General features: G+C 45.3%; 1 protein-coding gene across 1 annotated transcript in view; it reads right to left on the bottom strand.

Moving 5' to 3' along the window:
- Window positions 1-24,221, bottom strand: part of ADAMTS17 (ADAM metallopeptidase with thrombospondin type 1 motif 17) — a 1,305,267-nt gene that overhangs the window by 414,118 nt on the left and 866,928 nt on the right. The window contains exon 14 of the mRNA XM_078683112.1: window positions 9,979-10,106. Within this exon, the coding sequence (XP_078539238.1) occupies window positions 9,979-10,106 (128 nt within the window). The remainder of the gene's footprint in view (window positions 1-9,978; window positions 10,107-24,221) is intronic.

Genomic DNA, 24,221 nt, shown 5'->3' with positions numbered 1-24,221 from the left:
TTTCTTCTGATACTACGTACAAGTACATCTTAGTAGCAGTTGATTCATGCACACGCTTTGTGTGGGTGTGGCCACACCGAAGCGCTGATTCACGAACTGTCATAAGAGACTTGCGTGTCTTTGTAGGGATTTTTGCCTGTGGCACCTTCTATTCGGATCAGGGTCCTGCTTTCGCCTCTAAGGCGTATAGGGATGCCATGACTTTGTGGGGGGTCCAAGTCAAGTTTTCGTCTCCATACAGACCTGAGGGTAATAGTGTTGTGGAACGAATGAACCGAGATTTAAAGCAGTCTTTGACAGCTAGGATTATAGGCACTGGCAGGTACTGGCTGGTCCACCTCAATAGCGTGCAGCGTGCCCTTAATAATCTTCTTAGAAGGTCTCTGGGTGTGCGTACCCCATACAAAATGCTCTTTGGTATCAAGATGTTTGTCCCGGACCTTGACGGTCTAGACCAGGCAGCAGTTGCTGCCTCCTTTGACGTAGATGAACATTACAATGTTTTACAGGATCTACAAAAGACGAGAGACAGTCTTGCAAAGGAACACTTGCCCTCCACATCTGATTCTGTGTTGCAGATTCCGGTAGTTGGCTGGCTACCCCAAGTTTGAGAACTGGTTCGAGAGAAGATCGAAAACAAGAAGGAGTTTGGTCCCTCATATCGAGCTCTGGTTCCAGTGCTTGGCGTGAAGGGCACAAGAATAGTCATTTTACCACCACTTCCAGGTCGTAAAGATAAAAGGTATATCTCCATTGACAATGTCAAGCTACACAGAGTGGCCGATTCTTCTTAGTATGACTCCGGCAGTCATGTCCATCGATTTTAAGAAATTCTGTTTTGGCCCCGGTTCCTAACCCCAGGCCTGATGTTGCCCTTGAGATGCCTGCAGTTTCAAGTCCTTTATTGAGTTCACTACCTGGTGCTCACCTTGATGAGACTGAATATACTTACCCCACTGACTTATCAATTCCTAATTTGCAAACTTGTTTGGCTACGGAATCCAGATTTTCATTTGATACTGACTCTCATACTTCGAAGACCCCTTCCAAGATTTCTCTTCTTGCAACACTGTTTAAAAAAAAATGTTTGATTCCTCCTTGGACCTTTTTTCGATTTACCTGTTCATGTCTATTGGAACATGCATTCGACATATTAATGGAACATTGGCTCCCCATTCCTCATCACACAGATTGAAGAGGGACCTGTCTTTTGTTAATGTCACTGCTTGGCCCGTCTTAGATGAGATTGAGTGGGATTCTATTAGATTTCAAATCCATGGGCCCACTGAGGTTATAAATGTCTCAAATGTCCTAAGAGTTTCTATGGGGGATGTAATTAAACAAAATATACGTTCTGATGATTGGGATGTTCAGGCCGTAGAAGCTTTGTTTTCTGATTTGAAATATTATGCTGCCTTTGATGCTGAAGATTTGTATCTACATTCCGCAAATTATGGTGATTTGTTTTGTTATCAACATTTTGGCAATCATTACCTGCATAAAGCAAATACCAGGAGGAATACTGTTAATTATACACAGTGGGAACATTGTCCCGCTCCTGTACTAGGGAGTTCCACTTCTTTTTTAAAGAGGTTCACTTATTTTACTGATTTTAATCAGTCAAATCCCAATGCATTTTATTTTAAAATGACTGAGAAGTCCACTTTCAAGGTTAGGCTTACCCACACAAAATTATTGTATTCAAAGTCCTTTTTAGACCAACCAGCTGTTCGGGGCTACGAGCTGTGGAAAGATACTATTGATCTTAAATCTGTTTGGGGTTCTAAAAGTTGGCAAGTGCAAGGCACTAAGGCTTTGCATCGTGCATGCCTCATCCCGAACCATATGTTGTTTTTGAATTCTACAATTTCACAAACTACTTATTTTGGATTAACTACTACAAAAAAATTAAATGCTCCTTCTTTTCCTGAATTAGAAGAATATTCCGGTTGGAATAGTAATATCAGGATTTCCATCAGAGAAAACAGACTCTGTTACTGAATTCTTTCTTTAACATATCCAGTTTGGATCCTAAGGGTTGGTTGCTGTGGCACAGAAGTGCTGATTCATGCAAGTATTGTTTTCTGGGTTTAGCTCCAGGCTACACACAGGTCAGGGTGGATCCATTTTTGAAAGAGGCCATTTTCTGTGACTACCTATTCTGTGAGCAAATTATGTCAGAGTTGGCTGAAACATTCGACTTTGGCGTCAGTTAAGATGCATTTATCCAAATTGACTGACAATGTTGATCTGAATGATTTTGTGAAAGGCCCGGCTTCCGGCAGATCAAAAAGATGGATATATGCTATTTACAACGAAGTTTGGAAACTGTCCCAAATTGAGGCGGCTTCCCGTATTAGAGCTATCAATCAAGCAAATGTAGAAAAAGTGCTAGCAGTTGTAGATAACAGTATTAACACGCTTTCTTCCCGCATTTACACGTTAGATAATATTGTGTCATCTGTTGTTGATATTGTGCAAGATGAAGTGTCTGTTTTGTACCATGGTCAAAATCAATTTCGTTCTATTATGCAGTTTGCATGGACCTTACAAACTCTGAAAGCTGTAAAAGTGCCATGGCACTACATGAATACATCATCATTATTTGCTCCATTTAATTTGACTGAAAAGCAACGTTTTAGGTCAATGAAAGATGCAACTTTTTCTATGTTACACATTGAAAAGTTAGACCCGTTACCATTTTCTGTGGCTGAGACCAATTCGGCAACGTGGCTTATCCACGGGTTAATAACTCTACCTTTTCCCCTTTTCAAATTCAAAGCCTGTATGAAGTACTATGCAATTGGTAGATATGAACCTCTGGGCACCGCTTATCTCCATGATGCTTGGTCGCTACCATTTACCTATAGATGCCTTAGGGAGGGAAAAGAGGTTTACTTGAATGGTGAAGATTGCACTACAACACCAGATCACTCATTAATGTGTAGGAATATCCAATTACATGGCTCTTGGAACCGGAACAAGCCAAATTTAGCCTGTATTTTGAAAGGTACACCAACACCTGCTATCATACCAACATTCACATTACTGGCAAAAGGGAGTTATTTACTTTTAAATGAATTGTTGTGGGATGGTAGCAGGAATTCCTTACGTGGTTACCGTCAGTGAGCGTGTGGTTTGCTGTAAAATTGTGATGTTTCCTCCTGCGCATGGGAAGCTTGATGTTTCCATCTGGCCGACGATTCCGACCTTGAAAGCAGAGTTCAACAAGATGAGTCGTATAAGAGCTCTATTGTCCCAGAAAGAAGTCGCCCTCACATCTGCTCATGAAACATTTGTCCTTCACGTGGCAAACACCCGCACAGAAGTGCATGCTTTATTAAATAGAGATTTGCCCTTGCATTTCGGTGAATTAATTCACACTATCTTTAACCCCTTCAGTGCTGCGCGAATTTTGCTGCAGTGCTGAAGGGTCATAAATCACATTGACTCATGACGGAAATGTTCCGTCATCAGCACCGGAGCACCGACGCTGATGACGGAACCGTTCCGTCATGAGCATGGAAGGGGTTAATGCATCCTCCACCACAGGGCTGGCTCACTTTTTTAAAGTTGTCAGCAGTGGCCTTGTGTCTTCTTTTCAAACTATATTTGGTGTGTTCCCGGCATTTTTCATTCGATTTTTTCCAGCCTGTTTGGTGGATTTCTCTTAATGCTGGCTCTGATTGCAGTCGTACTTCTGCTGTTTTGTTTATTTCAAAATGGATGCACGTCCTGTATTGTGAGAGGATCTGTCACGACTGCTGCTGCTCAGCAGCCGAATGCTTGAATATTATGGAGCGCTGCCTCTTGCTACTTTGAGTGCATCATATGGATTATTGTTTCGATTTTCCTTTTTCACATGCATCCAGCCTGTCTTTCATTGCCTGAGTTGTGATTTCGACTGGGCCCTGGATTTGTGTCTCTGCATTACGGTGTCTCCCAATGCGGATTATGATCAGCTTATGAGCCCCTTAGTTGCTCATGAATTGCTTTGTTCTGGCGGAGGGATTATGGCCTTTGCAGCGATGCATGGAGTCCTGGGACGTTTTCGCAGAGGCGCAAGATTTCTTGGCACGCAGCTTCATTGAGGAAACACCGTGTTGCCCTCTGATGGTGCTAGAGGCTCCGGTAATTGAAGAACATGTTCTTTCCCTTTGCTAAATTGGATGGCTGGCATGTTTTCGGATGAGAACAGTGACTTCCTGTTGGAGGCTGTTGCTACATATTTTGCATATACATTGTTGGATTGAGATGTGTCATCGCTTCTCTCTCTTCCATGACCGGGGTCACAAGTTGGACATCAGATACTTTTTATATTTTTTTCTCTCAGCTTCATTTTTTTCTGCCCAGACCTATTGACTTCATTATGTCCATGGCTAGAAGTTCATTTAATTTATGGAGTTTTTTTTGTTCCAGTTTTTTCCCTGTGGCAATTTGTACTTGGTTCTGACAGTTGTTATTGAACTCTGCTTTCCAAATTTGCCCTTTGTCTTATCCGTGCTCAGATCAAGGGAGGGTGTCATGGGGATGAGCCTTGCATTTACACTGTGTTAAGTTAGCATGAGCTTATTGGAAGATTAAACTTCATTTTTCCTTTCTGCTTCCTTTGCACACGGCACACATTATTATAAATGTTTAGAGTCTAGCAGACTGTTTTGCTTCACACGAGAATAATATGTTTTCATATAGTAGCAGCTTCGCTTGGTAAGCTTTGTCTGACCAGTGAGTGCCGAGGCTTCAAGGTTATTTCAACACAGTGGTTGTTGTTCGGTCTGATCAGCGCAAGTTCTACACATAACATATATGCAGCTGTGGCCACCTCTGATTTTGGCGCGTTTAATAATGCACTACGCAGGCATGCAAACACATTTGGAGAACATTTGCAAGCAGAGAGCTGATGTAGAAAATTATGTGATCCACTTCTACCAGGACCAGAGGTAGGGGGCTGCCTTTGTAAACCCAAGAGACCTTCTGTAGATATAAAATAACCTACTAGAAAGGGAGGGTGAAATCTAGGTGTAAACTAGCCTATTTCCATTTAGCATTCTAACATAGTTTCTCCTTTTGTATTTTATGGAATAGTAACTATGCTGATAATCTTGTTGCTTATAATATGTCTGCTTGTATTAGCTACAATACTGCGCCTGAGAACACGGCCTTAGAAATAAATATTTCAAACTTGCACGTGTCTTCATTTACTCCCAGTTTTAGACTGGTATGAGAGTATAACGAAAGAGTGTTCATGTGTTCCACATTGCCTGAGGTGTTCTAAGTTCCATTTTCTGGGTTGTCTAATCATTGGGGGTATGGAAGAACCAATGAGACACTGATTGCTAGTCTGGTAGGGGATTTTGGCTACTAAGGTGCGTTTTGGTACACCCTAATTCACTGAGGTTCCAAGTCTCTATGCACAGTTCTGTGTATGAGCAGAATCCCTGCTACACTGTATCTTACAAAGCATACTGTGGTTCTGCGATAAGTTTTGTAGATACCCAAGGATACAGACTTTCTTAATGATCACTCACCCTTAAAGTATAACCTCCCATGAATTACTCAAAAAAGTAATTCTTCGCTTTTGCACATACATGTGGTCATTCAGGTGATGACTTTAGCATTCTTTCACCCTACCTGTCAAATCTGGAGGGTGCTGCTTCTTTCTGTTGCTCAAGTAGATTTTCTACTCGAGTGGCAGCTTTCTAAGCATGAACGGTTGTGACCTGTCGTGACCACATGTGTTGAGGAAATCTTGACAGGAGGCATTCTAGAGCCCATAAATCCTGCCTGGGGATGCAAATTCTCACTCACACTAGTTGGCGAACCTCATGAGAGAAAAAGTCCCACCACATGGCGGAGTTTTCTCACAACTCTGATACTCGCATTGCGCTGAGTTGGCAAAACTCTGACCTCCACCAGCAGAGCTGAATTTTCTGCCCACCCCTAAATATTGGTAGCAGCAGTCAAAACATATGCCGCAGATTAGCAACAGGCAGAGCTGGAAGAAAAGAACTGGAAATGATTTTTCAATTTGCTAAGGCATCCCCAAGAACAAAAGTAAGAATCGTTCAAGCAGTAGTAATCTCTGACACTGTATGGATGCGAACGTTGAACAATGATGAAACGAGAGGAAGAGCATTTGAACTGTCATGTTGGACAAGACCTCTAAGAATACTACGGATGGCCAGGAAAACAAACAAACGCATACTTGATCAAATCAAGCAGAAATTTCACTCAGTATAACGGGCTTGATTGAAGCTCTCATACTATGGACACAGTGCGAAGACCATATTCCCTAGAAAAACTGTGATGCTTGGAAAAGCCAGAGAGAAAACGGAGGCAGAGAATTGCTAGTAGCTATGAGCACAAACTCGTTCACGATATCAATAAATGCGCCATTGATAAGTCTGAACATCCAATAGGATACAGCATTTTGGAGACAGACTATCGACTTGGTGACACATAGAAAGCATTCCCATTTCCCAAATATATTTCATAACATGTGACAAAAGTGGCCGTGCCTCACCCACTGATGCTGAGCAACATATTTAAGTGCTTTGCACCAGGGACTCCAGACTACACCCATCTATTTTCAGATTTTTTTTAAATTTCCTAATAATGGTGATGCACTATCTTTAGGATACTATGTTTAAATTTGAGCACCATGTAGGAAAAGGGCAGGCCACAAGACAAGCAATGTAACCTTTTCTTACCCACTTCCATCTACCCTTTGAACAATATGAGTCCATAGACTCATATTGTACATTCCACAGATCTTACTAAACATTTATATGCAGGCCTATGACCCTGGTACCATCTTTCACTTCGTTCTACCTTGCTATTCAGGTGATTTTCCATCTCGGAATCCCCAAAACTAAGATTTCCTCCTCTTGACCCAAGATCTCATTTTCCCCTAAGCACATCCAAAGCAGGACTGCACGAATACATCCTCAACTCAAGAGTTACCCATTCTCATTTAGCTGTCATACACAAAAATTCCTTGTTGGCCCACTAGGCTGTGAAACAATAAAAGAAGAATCACAAATGACCTTACACGCCAGGTAGGTAGTACAGGGTATCACAGCGGCCGAAATGTTCGCCCGTATGCTCAGGCGTCATTGCTGGGCACATATTGTCATGTATGAGATACAGGACACCTCCCATTGAAGGGAATTAGGCGCAAAAGAAAACCCAAAATAACAATAAAAAATCATGATAAGAACTTGGCAACAACGGGCAGTCGGGCGGTATTTCCCAAAAAACGGAAACAAAATACCAGACTGTCAAGTCGTGGGCGGGGTACAAGTGCGGATATGTATGAAGCCCCTCAATCTCCGAGGGGCATTGCACTGTCTCATCTGAGTTGGCGGAAGCAGAATACGTGCATGGAGTAGCGATCAATAGCAGCTCAATCTGCTGAGATAAATATATAATTCAGTTATTCTGTAATAACAGTTAGGGGGGTGTGTAAGGAACCGGCCCTCTTTCACAACAGTGGCCTCAAACCTTTTGTCTAATAAGAGCCACTTACGTTCAAATCACCCCGAGATACTAATATTATTAGTGTTATAATAGTGACCACATCAGGCACAATTTTCTTAGTGGCTAAGTTAGTTACCACTAGTGCTTAATTTGTAAAAGAATTAGTGCCAGGGTCCAACGTTTTGCTCAGAAGTACTCAGACAGTGCTATCGAAGGTTGGGGTCGCAAATACAAAAGCTAGAAGTCTTCATTCTACATTATGCCTTATTAATCCATCACTTGACCACTCCCTGTCGCTTTATCCATCCTTGTGGGTTCTTCCGAGCTTTCTCCCTTTGTCATTGTTTTTCCATCATTCTCTTCCTCTTTCTTTCCCCCTGTTGTGTTTTCACGCTATTTTGCTCTGGATGAGAATCTGGGCTGCCCTTCCACACAAGAGTTTCCCTATTTTGAATGGTTCGGCACCGCACCTGCTCTGGGTGGTTTCACAACACAGTAGTCCTATCAAGCCATCCTGGGGGCCTTCTGCTAGAGAACACCACACTGTCTCTGTCAGCACCAATGCAACACCAAGCTATTTACTCAGAACCCTTACAAGAGGCAATAAAAGTCCAGTTGGGATGTGGCAGAGTCAATTGCATGTCAGCTTACTGAAGCTGTTTACGCCCTACATCTCTTTCAGCGTCAGCGGGCGAAATATATTGTTTCTACTTGGGTCAGTCCACTGCTGGACATGGTCTTGGGCTAGGTATGGATATGTGATGACCTTCAGCTCTTGCATCCGGAGAGCTAGAATGCTGTTACAAGCTGGTGGCTTCACCTCTTGCATCACAGATGCTAGAATGCTCCTACAAGCTGGTGGCCTTCAGCTCTTGCATCATGAGCTAGAATGCCGTTACAGAAACAGCCATCTCCTCTAGGCTTAGACTTATACAACTGAAGATACTCCATAGAACATATCTTGCGGGACCAACATTGGTGAAGATGGGCTCCAGCACTGACGCAGGATGCCTGAGGAGATGAGGGCACCTTTGTACATGTGCTCTGGGAATGTCCGGTTATCCAGGGGTACTGGTCTGACTTAACGAAATGTATGGAGGAAGTAATGGGCAACAAGATTGATTGCAATATAAAACTGTGTCTCTTGAATATATGGGGCCCTACAGATTTAAACACTAAAGAGAGAACAAGGGTGACACTGGGAATGATAATTGCCAAAAGGAATATTGCGAGATTGTGGAGGGCGCAGGAACCACCATCACTGATAGCATGGGAAAATTACATGGGCCAGTGCATGTTAACGGAGAGGACAGTGTATGAATCCAGAGGAAGCCCCAACAAATGGACACAAATTTGGGACAAATGGAATGGGTATAGGGGAGGGCTTTGTGATCCTCTGCAGCCCAGACGGAGACATGATTCGGGGTAGAATAGTCTCACTTTGATCAAATGTAAACTGTTTGCAACAGGCTATGGACCCAGGTCTGTGGTTGAAACTGTACCAGCGAACCACCCTCGGGCATCCTTGTTTCAATACGGTCTGACCTGTGTGACATTGTCAGTAATAAAACGTTTTATAAAAAAAAAAAGATAGAATGCCCGTACAAGATGGTAGCCTTCAGCTCTTACATTATGGATGCTAGAATGCCTTTAAAATCTGGTGGCCTTCAGCTTTTGCAATACGGGTGCTAGAATGCCTTTACAAGCTGGTGGCCTTCAGGACTATTAGCACGGGTGCTAGAATGCCTTTACAAGCTGGTGGCCTTCAGCACTATTAGCACGGGTGCTAGAATGCCTTTACAAGCTGGTGGCCTTCAGCACTATTAGCACGGGTGCTAGAATGCCTTTACAAGCTGGTGGCCTTCAGCACTATTAGCACGGGTGCTAGAATGCCTTTACAAGCTGGTGGCCTTCAGCACTATTAGCACGGGTGCTAGAATGCCTTTACAAGCTGGTGGCCTTCAGCTCTTGCAATACGGGTGCTAGAATGCCTTTACAAGCTGGTGGCCTTCAGCACTATTAGCACGGGTGCTAGAATGCCTTTACAAGCTGGTGGCCTTCAGCTCTTGCATCAAGGGTGTTAGAATGCCTTTACAAGATGGTGGCCTTCGCTCTAGCATCACGGGTGCTAGAAGGCAGTTACAAGCTTGTGGTCTTTAGGTCTTGCATCACACGTGTTAGAATGCCTTTACAAGATGGTGGCCTTCAGCTCATGCATCAAGGGTGTTAGAATGCCTTTACAAGATGGTGGCCTTCAGCTCTAGCATCACGGGTGCTAGAATGCCATTACATGGTGGTGTGAGAATATGGACTGAGACTGCAAAATATAAATTTGTTTATAACACTCACAATACTTGCAATGCCCCCCCCTTCCCCGGCAGCCGTTGACTTTCATTATCTTTAAACACAAAAAAGCTATAAGCTCTGCAAGAAACATGCACAGAAAAAGACTGAGTTATACTTTAAATTTTCCTAGAAAACACTAGAAAGCTACTCCACCTGGCACTTGCCATGTACACAGAGATCCGTCTCGTATGCTCCGCAGGGGGTGCCATCTAAGACCCTGTCTGCTGCGAGGAATGGCGCTTCTTTGCCCAGTGGTGTGCAGAAAAGTTCACACGGTCTATCTGGAAGAAAAAAAAATAGACACTAGTACATGTCTTTACTGGAACTCAATAAACAATTATGTGGCAATCATGAGGTTGTTTGCTGAAAGACAATTGAATGTACTGTAATGACCACAGTCCATGTACCATATAGACAGCTCCGATCACTTGAAGTATCATATCTTTCATTTAGGTTACTTCCTAAACAGATATAGCGGACAAGATGACAATCAGGTAGGTTGTTTACCTACGTCAGGGCCTTTTTTATATTTATTATGATCAATAGCCACTTGTTGTTGCATCCTTTCTGCTTCTCACTTGCACCTTTCTGCAGCTCCATCTTCCACCCGCCCGCCAGCACTTCATGAGCCCTGCGGTAGAACATCCCCGCACCAGGAATGGCGCCTAGGTCAAGGGGAGAGCCAGTATGCTATATTTCCTTTCAACAGCATACAAATAAATTGGTCCATGACAGCATTACATTGTTTACGAGGCTTGACATTGTGACGGAGTTGAGACTAAGAAGGAAAGGGACAAAGGAGTGAGGTGGAGAGTGAAAAGGAGAATAATAGGGAGTTCATGCCACCATGGGTAATGTGTCACCATCACAATCCAAATTGTTGTCAGGAGTGGCATCAGTTTCACCATACTCCAGACAGCTAGCCCTCTCATAATGTACATTATCAGAAGATAGTCCACATGGATCCCCCAGAAACCATAGGATGAATGAAGAGTTTCGGGTAATGACATTCTCTTCCCACCATACAGTGATCAAGGAGTCCTTAATGTCAGTGGCCACATATGGCTGACGATTGTAACTAGGTTTGCCAGTCCCACTTACCCTCACCAACAAAAAATGTCCCTGGCACAAATCATAAACTTGAGCTCTTTGTTTGTTGGCACATAGTTTCATCTTCACTTTATGTGCAGCATCCCAAGTTCTCACCTCATGGTGGAGCTGAGGATGACTCCAAGATCTTGGTTCTCATTATCCTCCCAAACATATATTAGGTTGGTGACACACTTGTGATGCTATAAAGTATGTCTTTGTAGTCCCTCAACGTCTGACAGAGAACATTTGATATTGATGAATGAGTTGTCTTGACTAGGAGTGTGTGGCAAACTCCGCTAAGTCAGTGTGGTTCACAGAGTTTTTTCCACTCTATACTCAGCTTGGAGTGCGAAGTTCAGTAAACAACTCTGCCAACATGTGTAAATGTATGTAAATGTATAGGCATTTATATAGCGCACTACTTACCCGTAGGGTCCCAAGGCGCTTCGACCGCTGCGAAACCCTTCCTGGCTTCCCTGAGAGATGGTCCCTTAATGGGTATCTCCAGGGTGAGACCAGGCATCCCCGGCGGTCTGGTGGGGCCGTTAGTGAAGATGAGGCAAGCTAATGCCCAGAGTTGCCGAGTGTGAACGCTGATCAGCGTGGGCACCGAGGCGAGAGAATTATCGAGTCCGCTGACCCTGGTCCAGAAACCTGCCGCGCCGGGAATCGAACCCTGGTCCCGGGCCGTCCTCTGCTCTCGGGTCTGCCGCCTCTAACCAGTGAGCCACACTACTTCACTACAACAGACGGCGAAGTGGAGTTTTCCTGTCCATCTCTAATAATAGAATCAAACATTTGGCACACAAATGGCTTTCAACCAATCCCGAACAAAGGCACATTCTAAAGGTATTGGTGGGGAAGTGTAATGACCTTGGATTGGCTTGGGAAACTGTTACTGTGATTGGCCAGACACTCAACTGCAGCTTTAGGATCCACCTGGTCTCCACCAATGTCACAAACTCGTTCACTCTTTCAGACCCCTCTTTCGATCCGTAGCGTAGTGAAGTGTGACTGGCTGCCCAGGGCCACCAAAGGTGGCCACCTACGAGGGCGGCCACCCTTAGTGCCATAGGATGGCACAGACCCATGAGCGGTCTAGTGTTCGGGGGACCAGATGGTCCCCCTGTGATGTCACTTCCTCGTCTAGGGGAAGGGGCAGGTTAGGCTATATGACCCAGGGGGCGAGGGTCAGGCGCCCTCCTTGTTCCTGGATGCGGTGGCGAGCTGACCCTCGCCCCTCCCTCCCCCGTGGACTTCGGACGGGGGGCTGCCCGTGCGCTTTTTGCAGGTGTGTGGCTGGTTTTGAGGTGTGGGCTGACGGTTCTGGGGGAGGGGGTCCTGTCGCTGTTATGGGGCCGGGGGGGGGGAGTTCCTCAGTGCTGGGGCGCGCAGCCTCTGCGCTGGGCGCCCGGTGCTCGTGTTATGCTGGTCTGGGTTGTAGGGAGGCAGGGTGGGGATGCTGTGGGCGGCAGGGGTGGCGTTCACGGGTGCGTGCATGGGGAGAGGGGGGCCACGTGGGCCATGTGCGGCTTTTGTCTGGTCGGGGATTGCTTTTGGGGGTGGGGCGGGTTGCTGCGGGATGGTGACGTTGCCGATGGGGGGCTTCCTTGCTCCTGTACACTTTCAGCGCTGTTCCTGGGCCTCCGGTTGTTCGGGGGTCTGCCTGTGGGGTGGGATGGGACGCCGGGGTGGCCTGGGGCAGCCAGTCAGTAGGTACACTTTTTCGTCATTCGAATGACTGACCGTGGGTGTCCGCATTTAGCGATTGCTCTTTGCACGCAGTCAGTGTACTCACGTCTATGCCTATTCTCTTCAAAGAGTTTTCCTTTAATTAAGGCTGGACTCTCGGCATCCACACTCGGCTTGCAGGCTGGTCCGGGGGGGCGGCGCCGGTCTTCCTTGGGCTTCACCTGAACAGCTGTGCGTGTCCTCGTGGTTTGGGTCCCACGCAGGACCTTTAGGCTGACCGCGTTGGCCAGTCGAGGATCGGGCGCTTTGCTCGGGCTCTGTTGTCGGTCCTCGTGGTTGGGGCCCACATAGGACTTTGATTTGGCACGATATGGCCGCCATCTTTGTCGCAGACTCGCGCATGCGCAATGCGCATCAACCTTCAATCAGCCCCCGCGACATCAATCGCCGCGCTCGTCGCTGCGGCGGGGTGGAGCTCCTCATTGCCCTTTGGGCTTGTCTAGGTCTTTGGGAACTTGGTCACTCTTGGCATTTTGTGGCGCTTCGCACGCTTAGGTTTTAAGTATCTTTAGGAGTACATGAGTGGCACTTCACGGGTACAAGGACCCCCTCCGTTGTGATACTGCGGGAGCGCTTATGATGTTTTAATTCTTTTGCAGAGTTTATTATGCATTTCTTGGAGCACATAGATAATGCTTATGTGGGGTCAAGACAATTAAGGGTGTTAGGAATGAGAAGGGGGGGGCAAAGGGGATTTCATATGTTGATTTTGTCTTACTGCAGGGCAGCTCAACAAGAGAAGGTCGGCACACGCTAGATAGTCACACACGATGTGGCTCAGGAATTGGGATGCATTAATTTAAACAAGGTAGCGTTTTTATGGAATTTAACCTTTCTAGGAATGGAATTTAAAACGAATATTGTGCATGATTTAAGGACAGATCTGGGACCATACTGAACAGAGTTGATTTGGGGGGGTGCGGTCGCAGGGAACTCATGTCTCTTTTATTTACTGCAGAGCAACAGCAAGAGGAAGTTGTCGGAACAGACATCATGCGATATAACATGGGTAAACAAGTTTGGCTTACTGTGGCCAGTAGGTCGCTGATGAAGAAAACAATTGCGGTGTGAGGCTAATTGAAGTTTCTATTTCAGAGAGGCGGTTGCTGAAGAATACAGACACTGGGTGGACCGTGGTGAGAGCAGTGGGCCGGCAATAACGAAAACAGTTGCGGTGTATGATCTATATGGATAGCTAATGCGGCACACACTCTGTTTGGGCCAGGTAGCCTAGGTGTGCCATCCTGGGATGAGGTAGTTCATGGGTGAGTTGAACCTACTTCACTCCTCTTACTACGACGTGGCTCTACAGGGTTCAGGGAGTCGAGTATTACGTCAGGAGTAAACTAGGGAGCATATAAGAACGGTTGAGTTGACGTAAACATCGATGCTCCTGTTAAGTTTGTATATTTACATACCATATTTACGCAGGTAGAGCTATGTTCATACAGTGGACAGTACAGCCTAAAACACTCAACAACTCTATCTCCATATTGCTTCCCTAGTCTTCCGGGTGCTTTTCACCCAAACACAAGACTAACACATACCCAGGGGGGACATAATCTAGCGGCTGGTAATGTGAGCAGATGTAACATTTAGTTGAAGTTAAACAACCAAATCGAGCAGGTTCTTTCCATCAGCCCGCTCCCCCCCTCCTCCGTCTGTTTTTAATTTGCGATATATAGCGGGCTGCACATTACATAGAGAAACCACGTTTGTTGACTGACAATGTACAAATTTTAAAAAGCATTTTTTAATAGCGACATATAAGATAGAGAGAGGACAAAAGTACTCATTTCTTACTTGCGTCTGCCACAACACCAGTAGGAGGTCAGGAGCCTCTAATTATAGTGATTATTACATTTACATAGCGCTTACTGCCACTAGTTAGAGCTCCTCACACCGGGCAACACACTGCTGCTGTACCCAATGTTAATTTGATTCCAGTGGTTATTGTTGCTCATTGTGATTAGTATTGTACTCTTAAGGAAACCATTAAATGCTGTTACTCGGTTTCTAGTGGTGTATATGAAATGAATAGGCATTAGGCATGCCTTATGAATCAATGCATGTGGGGAGATGTCATGTGTCAATTCTACGATTACAATGCCAAAGGTAACACGACACCATGGGGTTTAAGCCTATGCAATTTTCTCAAGCCCGTCCTGCCTCCCCCAGGGCATGTTTTGTTGAGGGGGAGGGGAGGGCTCTGGGCTTGGTTGACATTTTCCTTTATATCCATGCAGGCAATCGGTCAGAGGAGGACGGCGTGGCTCACTTCATGGCAGGTCACCGAAGTGACCCGTGTTGTGGTCTGGGATGTGTCCAAAGTGGTAAATTGATGGTGGTGCATGACTTTGTTATTGCATTAATTTAGCGTGTAGGTTCTTCATGGCGTTTAAGGTCCACACAAACGCTGTGTAGGTGGTTTGTATATAGCATAACTTATGAATTAGTCTGTTAATAACTGATGGTTATTATCACCGGTGAACAGTTTAAAAGCGTATTATTAGTGTTTTCGGAAATAGTGGCCTTCATCCTCTTTTCTGCCATGAGGTGCTGGGTCTATATTAACCACGCTATGAATGAATAGAAGTTTAACCGGAAAAGTGCGGGCCTAATAGGATGTATTTTGCTTTGCATGAGGATATTAGTGCAAGAACCATAACCACTTGAGGCCGAAACTCTTGGGGGGCAAGCATAGATCAGTAAAGCGATGAATGAATGAACTAATCTTGCAAGTCTAGAGGCCCGCCGCCGATTACACTGCTTAGTTTATTATACAGAGGTGAAAGGAACCTTGTTTGCAGGTCTCTGCAGCTCCATGCTCCAGGCTTTAGGCAGCGCAGACTTTACCTGATGGTGTCAGAGCGCTTCACAGGGGGGACAGAACTGATACACGATAGTGCGTTAGGTGTGCTCATTACAAAAGCAAACGCTAAGTTACGTGAAGCAAAGTGACAAACATGGGCAGACAGTACAAGAGGTTTAAACTGGGCATGACAGGATGAGAATGGGTCATGTGTGCAAGTAAATAAAGCGTATATAGTACAACTGAGGTAAATCAGTTCAAGCATGGCAGACAGTCAAACGTAAGAAAAACGTTATGTAGGCATTGGTGCAACTCGTGCAAGTACCGGAACGAAACAGAATGTTAGAGGTAGCAAACTGTGTTGCCAGAGATTGGTGACGGGTGCATGCTACAAAAGAGGACCAAACTCAGTTAGAGGGCTATTACTGCAATTATGGGCAGACTCTCAAACCACTAGAACACATTGGGGAATCTCTTCCTGAGTCAAGGAGGATAGTATTTCCTATGGAAGGTCTTCCATCCAAGATAATAGAGAGGACAACTATTCATTTTGAAGTGTGCAGGTAATGCGGGCAAATTAGTTCTCGTAACGCATAACAGGTCTGGCCTGAGTAGCGTGTGGGGCGTTGAGGGCCCTGTCTCATTGCAGAGAATGCAGATTGGTATATAGGGGGGGGGGGGAGCTTTTAATGTATGTTTTCTGTATCATATGCAGGAACCGCACTGGAGAACCGCCTTACCCACATGAGGGGCCACCCGAATTATCAACAGGTATAAGGATCATAGCACACTGGGGGCAGTGTGCTAGGGTCTGAGATTCCCATGTCCTCCCTGGTTGTCGTTACTATCCGTGGTGTGGGCGGCGCGCTGGTTTCATTCACGAAAGTAATACGTGGGTAGTTAACTGTGAGCCGGGGCATATTAGGTAGCCCCTGTGCAGTATTTGGATGTTCTCTCTTACTGTTGAGTCTGGACAATTTGTTGTTATACTGTGCAATAATTGGGGTGTTCTCTCTGGATGCAGTGGCAGAGCAAGGGCAATTCATGCATTTTCAGTGATAGTAATTGGAAATGTGTTTTCAGTTAAACAACTGGTTGATTTGGGCATATCATGCATCCCATGTGCAATAAGGAAATGGGTTAATTAGTCCAGCAACGTGCAACTAAGGGGCGCTGATCCTGGCGATCGAGGAGCAATGACTTACTGGGCGTCGCTGGTTGGGGGTTGTTTTCATGGATTTGTTCTTTCTTCCAGTTACGCACAGGTTTCGCGTTAGAATGGTCAGACCATGCCTAGCTGGCTGGCATGCCAGGACTTGGAGCTGATACAGGGGAAGAACACACTGGGGCCAGTGTGTGGGGGCCTGGGTCAGAACGTCCAGGATTGGAGTGTAACATTTGTCTAATTCATGACAATCGGATCAAATACACAGGCACCACCTTGAGAGGGACAGGTGGGAATAGAAGCAGGAATGGCCAAGGCGTGCACCGGGCTCGGAACTTGTATTCTGTTCCTGGTGACCTGGTCTTGGGGGGCAAGCTGACAACAAAGTTCTGACTTCTGGTAGGGGAGAGTAGAAGCAGTGTTAAGTACAGTGGTTGCGCATATTACCAGGACATCCATACAAGTCAGCCCCAGTTGTGCTCAATTACCTTATGCCACTACTGGCCTCAGCGCATAGGGATCCACAAGGGTAGATGGGCAGAAGACTGGTTTGGTAATCATCAGGGGGGGGCGCGGGTCTTTGGATATGCACGACTAGGGCCTGCCCTCAATCAAGATGATGGTGGACAACGGCCTTCGGCCCAGGGCATCCTTTTAGCCTTATGGGGGCTGGGTTAGCTTCTTCTGACACACTGCGAGTTATATTCGGATGGGAAATTTCTGTTGGGTAACGATCCGTATTTAGAGAGACCTTTAGGGTAGGCGGGCGCAGCAGGGACCTGGGATAACCAGATCAGGCTTGCTCATGGGCCTGTCAAGTGCTGTATGGGTCAATGGGGCTGCACCATGAGTAAAGGCATGGTACAGCCTCTTTTTCACTGGTGCGGTAGGGAACCTTCATTAGCAGCAGCGGCTGTGCACAGGGGTAACGGTGTGGCTCTGTTTAGTTCGCCCAGGGATAGGGTGGGCAAGGTCAGCAGTTTCGGGGCCGGAAAGAGGGTGGAAGAAATTCATAGTCGCATAGGTGCTATGCACACTCGGCAGTCAAGCAGGCATACTTTCTACAGAACCCTTGGTAATGTTGGGAATATATGCAAGGTTATGGGCTACATATAATATCTGCTTTTCTGGAACAAGGGGTGTGAGTGAGTTAATTCCAGGAGTGGGCTATTTTGCCTTTAAAGTGCAGAGATGGTGGGGACAGGGTTCCATTTCAGACAACCCCAGAATGCAGTTTGCAGGCATAATTGAGAGGTTCAGGGACTTAACTCGTAAGTTTACTCCTTTTCCCCTGATCAAAATGGATTGAAGGTTCCTGTTGCTTCAGTTAGGCAAACCATTAGGAGTTTGTCGGCTAACAGTAGGGTCGGCTTTGTGGGAGTGAGCCGGCTGGCTGCCCCTTTATAGGTGGGGTTTAACCCCGGTATGTCTAAGTAAGGGTTGAGAGGCCAGAAGCCAGACGGGACACAATTTCACAGGCAGCAGACCGGCTGACCGTATAGGGGCTTTTGGTTGCTGGTCAGCACAGCTGTCCATAATAGGAAAGGACTGGGGGGGGAATGGAGCACTAGAAGGACATCTCCAGAGCACAGTTTGCAGTTAGTTGAGAAGTTCGGGGACTTAACTGTTACAGTTCTTAGCCCAGAGGAGCGGCAGAACTGATAAGGGAGTTTGGTTGCTGGGCAGCACTGCTGTTCAGAGGATGAGAGGACATGTCCTTGCTTGAGCCAGGGAGGCCTGGGAATGCACAGGCTGTAGGTCACTAGATCTATGGGTGACAAGGATATGGTGGAGAGTGTCGCCCGACATACATTGGAGTAGCTTGAAGCATAGGGGATTTGGTTTCATAAGCCATGGTTTGCTATATACTAAATGCACTGGGTGCTTTGATGAAGACGGTGTTCATTTATCCGAAGTAGGGATGGTGAGCTTTCTGCTTGATTTAGCGGAAGCGCTGGTAGCAGCGGGTTGTAACTAAGAGGTAGCTAGAATGTGGGGGGACCCTGGGGCGGCGGCGGCCACACTCAGAGCCATGGCAGAGTTACAGGGCGACCCAATGCAGGAAGGTACAGAGGGGTACCCTCTACAGGAGCACCGGAAGGGTGCGAGAGCAAATTATCCCCAGGGAGATCCACGCTGGGATGGATCCTGGAGGAGTGACGGCACCCCGTTAGTCCTTAGGGCGGTTGTAGACCTGAGCAACCGGGGGTTGCCTGCAACGCTCCGCCCCCCGGAGGGGGAGGGGCGAGAGTAAGGGGCGGAATAGAGGTCCGCCGAGGGGAGGGGTTAGACCTTCCCCCAAAACTGACAACGCCCCCGCGGTAAACACCACGGGGGTTATGGCTCATCAGGTGGGCGGGTCGCGAGAGGCTCGTGGATCGCCCGTAAGATAACCCAACATGTTGGCATAATGTACATGCTAATAAAGCTGCAACAACTTTCTCCAACAAATCAGAGTGTGGTGTCTGTTATTTGGGAAAGTTGGAGGAGGAGCGGTCCGGGGTATGGGCCGATATTGGCACTATGGTGTTTGACAAGTACCACATGGCATTTTTGTGCTGGTCTCTATTGTGTCACTTACCACCTAGTGCCCGCTGGGTGAGCTACGCAGACTTGATCTTTATAGTCTTTACCGTGACCGTTCTACCAGCCGCGAGCAAGGCTAAGCGTCTTTCTCACACCAGGCATGGAGGATGGACTCGAACGCTAGCCATTTTAATCCAGATCAGCATCTGACACGCGCGCAGGTGATATAAATATAATTTTATGCTTTGACGCTCATAGGAGGTGTGAACTGCATAAAATGTGTCTCAAAGTGAGGCTTGAAGGGCTAGAAGTCCGCTTCAAGTTGAGGAAAAGAAATTGACTTTCCCTTTGTCTGAGACGTGCAGCGTTTTCAGAAACAGTAGGCGCAGACGCAAAGAAACGTGTCTTGGTCCATGTCTCAGACTGCTGATAAAAAGGGCCAGTTTGTCTCGTAGTGTTGATTCCAATAAGGGGGATCTCTCTGCACTGATACATGTCTGCTGATGATGAGGGGGTGAATTAAGGAGGAGCTCACGGCGAAGGGGAGTTTGCCAGGATCACAAGAGTCGATAGACACAACGTCGACGACGGAAGAGTGTGGGCTGGAGGTAGGACTTGAGACTTAAGAAAAACAGAGGAAGATGACTTTCGTGGTTTATGAATAAATCTCTCTTAATTTTACTGAATTATATGTGTCCACCCATAATGTATGTTTTCATTTTACACAATGGCAAACATACTACACCCCTGCTGTGCAAAATTGGGTTAAAGACCTGATAATATTCGAAGATTTTTATGTGACTCATAAATTAATTTAAGGTATGTTTTGGAGTTTTAAGTACCTGCATCACCTTACGTTTTCACAAGGAATACAAGGACTGAAACTTTAGAAGGTGTGAGTGATGAGTTGTAGCAGGCGCTCACGACAGGAGCAGAAGGAGCAGAAGGCTGTCGGGGCTCAGACTCTATTACCAACATTGAACAGAATTGGAAACACCAGGAGGTCTGTCCTAACCCTCTGCAAGCTAATGTGTTTGCTATGTTTTTAGTGTCAAAGTCTTACTATGCCCATCTGCGGAACTACGCTGATTGTTTTTTAGGTTTTGGACAACTCTGCAGAATTCTGCAGAACCTATCTGGGTGTAGGCTTTTTCTGGACTGGTGTGGCTGCGACTGAGATGTGCCTGGATGCAGCAGGGAGCTTCTGGTCATTGTTCCGCTGAACAAGTATTTTTCTGAGAGCACTGGGATTACATCTTGTATGATCTCTGTCTGGAGATTAGGGTTGAAGTATACAGGTTCTTTGTATTTAAATTTCGTTTTTAATCATGCCAAATGCTCTTTGACATTCGTGGACTACTAGAATGGGGCACCATTTTCACAGGCTGTTTAACGGAACACTAAATGGGGTGAAATTGGGTATTCAGCTTGAACAGTAGCTGGATTGGTCTGAATAGAATGGAACCCACAGCAGAAAAATGTGGGACTCTGGAACAGATATCAGTGCTGCAGCTTTATCTGGGTTAGGACACATGCCATCTTGTGCTTAACAGACCTTAACAAGAGTCTCATCGTACTCTTTTTGGTATGATCTAAAAAAAAAGCATATCATCTCCGTAATATAAGCAATTAGGTATGCCTTGTATAATCTTATAAGATTTCCTCCTGAAAGACCTCCACAGCAGAGAAAATGCTGAAGCTGAGTCAGTTATGTTAATAGAGACCACAGTGTGTGGCCATGCAGTGTGTTGATGCACCTGGAACTCTCTTCTACATGAGAACCTTTGTTTAAATCCAAGTTTGGGACAGATTTTGCACCAAGTCCTAGATGCGGGTGCCAGGATTCTTACTTGTTAAATTACAAGATTCAGGCAGTGCATCTTGATGCAGATTAGAAACCCTTCATCTTTGCATTTCAAGACAGGACAATCAGGGACACCCATGGTGTGGAACCAGAGATGGATTCAAATATGTCATTCTCCATCAGATTTTCAAGTTCTTCTTGAACTTGTTTTTGGATTTTTAATGGTATTCCCATAAAGAGCGGAGCCACTGGGGCTATCAGCTCATCCATATGTCGACAGATCGGATCTTTATTTGCCAATTCCCGTGAAAGAGCTCAGGGAACATTGAGAAGGTATTTGCAGTCTCATCTTCTTTGACACCTTGGCAACAAGGTGACACAGGAGCTGTGGGATACTGTTTCCTTCTAACACACAATACCACATAAATACATAAAACATGAACTGCACGAATATTTCAAGATAAATAATTAGACAGGAAAGCATAAATGAAGTGTTTTTTTCCCAATTCTGAACCGTGATGGAAATGAAGATTTTAATAGGATCGAAACTAATCAAAACGCTTTACTTGGTGATACACAAGTAACAAATATTCGGTGAGACCGAATTTCCACACATTATCTGTGTGCTATATAGTTTTATCAGTAAAACTCTACGTCTGTGCAAATTTAGTGGTTATTGCAATGGAAAAGATGCAGTTGTAAATGACAGTGTGCTACCCCACTATGTTTTACTAATATATTGAGACAGTGTGCTCCTAAGTGCAACATCAGTTGTATACTACACCCTTAACATTGTACTGCTGAATAGGCGTGGCTCATTTGTGACACTTGCTCTTTGTTTGATGCTTGGATTTTTCACGAGCAATAGTTCAGTGATGTAACATTGACGGAAGCACCCTCAGTTTCAAAATTGTTCCAGGACCACTGCCGACTACGGCCACAGGGGTTCTTACTGCACTGGGAGAGTGATGTTAGCTCCATCTGATTCCCTCAGCTGGCAGAGGCAGACTCTGAGCAGCAGAATAAACCGAGGCACCTCTGGGGACACTGTGAAGGTCTCATTGTGCGAGCATTTGAAGGCCGAGCACTGCGCATGCTCACTTTTATCAATGCAGAGTGCACCATTCAGCCTTGGCTGCCTGCTGCCAGCAGAAGTCAAAGAAGAAGGTGTGCCCTTTTTTCTGCATGACTTCTGAAGACAAGACAGTTGCAGTGTTTACTACGTTCAGCCTGACGGGGGTCGGCCGACCATTTTGTTTAGTAAAAAACACATAAACTTACTTAGGACAGAGTGCTGGAACTGGTAAAAATAATAATTTGAGCATTGTTTGTTTCATATTATGCTAGAAAAACACATAAGTAATTCTAAAATAACATCTCAAGGTTTCTAATGCACAATGCTTCCATATTAAAACCAGAAGTAAAAATAGTTATCCTTCTGATACACATAGAAACCAGTTAGAATCTTTGAAAACATGATGTTGCTGCTAAGAGTGAGATACTGATAGAGGGGGGAATGCAAGTAACTGTTATACAGAGTACTTAAGTAGAGATGTTCCAGGCAACAAACAGGGAGAGCCGAGCAAGGGCATAGGCTGAGCCACACGAATATTTGGCATGGAAATCATGCAAAAAATCACATAAAAAATATGTTAAAGTGTCTTCAAAATTCAAAAAGTATAATTCTTTAACAATTACTGCACCATGGCACATCAAATTATATCACTACACTGAGAGGCATGTTTTAAAAGTGGTAGTTTTTAAACATGAGCTTAGAAACATTCATGCCCCCACCCTGATGACAATGCCATATGTGCACTAAGAGGCAAGTCAGTTGTCAGGTGCACCTCATATGTAGGCTATGTTCTTATTTTACATGGAATAACATTATAGTCCACAAAGACAAGCACAAAGGACTTTTGTGCAATGCACATTTTCATGTATTTCAAGGGTTTCTCACATGCAATAATGGAAAAAAATAGGAGGCATGATAAAATAAAATGACTACCTAGGATATCTCAATTGGGTCAAGTGGTCTAGCTGGGATTAACCCCTGATTCTGTGGTTTCTCATTGTGTAATTCAGTTACTAGATTGGTATCCTTTCTCGCTTCTGTTTGACATCCCAATGTGATGCTATGTATTTCATCGTTGATGCATGAGGTTAAAACGTGGGTAGCTCACAGAAGCTACACGAAAGCTCAGCTCATTTTTGGCTGTAGGCCTCTAGAGGACTTCGGGCTGAACCAGAGTCTGGCATCTGGTTCAAGCCTTCAGTGGCTCACCCATGTTTAGAATTTACTCTTGGTATAGTGCCTGAAATAAGCTTACATGCTGCTGTCAATGTTATACCTGTTTTGTATGTGAGGATTGTTGTATCCCATTAACCTTGTTGTGGATGTAGCCTAGTGATGGTTACCATGCTAACTTAGAATGTTATGAAGGGGCTGGACACTGGAGGAAGACAGTTGATGCAGAGGCAGACATGCCTAGGGGTTGCTCCATGTAACTTAATAAATACATTATTTATTCTAACCTTCAAAGTGTACTTTGTAATAATGGCGACGAGGATGGGATGCTGAAAATTAGAGGATTATAACTGCTGATTATATCGAGTTTGACAACCCCTGGCACTGGAAGTAATCAAATCCAGAATCCCTTGTGTACAGTGATTGAAGTTGCTGGTTTGTGAAAATTGCCTGGAACTTGACATGAAGAAGTGGATTTGAGGTTAGTGACAAGTGTGTTTGGTGAGAGTGCCATGATAGCACCAGCGGCCCTATAAGACATACAGTATTCTGAATGGTAGTGCAATGATGGCACCAGCGGCTGTTACCGTGTTCATGTGAAAAATGTGCTGTACTGAAGTATCCTAGTTTGGATTGAAAAGTACTAAAGAGAGAGTAGAAATAACAGTGCGCCATCTGCATCAGTGTAAATTAATATCTGCTGAAGAACCAACACTGAATAGAAATTTTGTATGAAAAAAAGAATCCTGCTGTGTGGCTGTGATTTGAAAGAAGGCTTGCTTTTGAATTGAATCGTCTTGCGCGTCGGACTCAAGCACAAAGAAAGATTAGACCCCTACTGTGCTTAATGAATTATCCAGCTGTGCACATGAGATTTAACGTGAAGAAGAATTAGATGTCTGTTGTGTATTATCAGCTTGTGTAAATCAACCTAAGAGAGGAAGAAACTTGTGCACGAAGAATTAAATTGCTTTTGAATAAACCAACGAGCGCTGAA

The sequence above is a fragment of the Lissotriton helveticus genome, chromosome 3_1 (assembly GCF_964261635.1).
Source record: "Lissotriton helveticus chromosome 3_1, aLisHel1.1, whole genome shotgun sequence".
In the NCBI taxonomy this organism is placed as follows: Eukaryota; Metazoa; Chordata; class Amphibia; order Caudata; family Salamandridae; genus Lissotriton; species Lissotriton helveticus.
The sequence above is the reverse complement of the archived record's forward strand: the minus strand, read 5'-3'. Positions and strand labels throughout refer to the sequence as shown.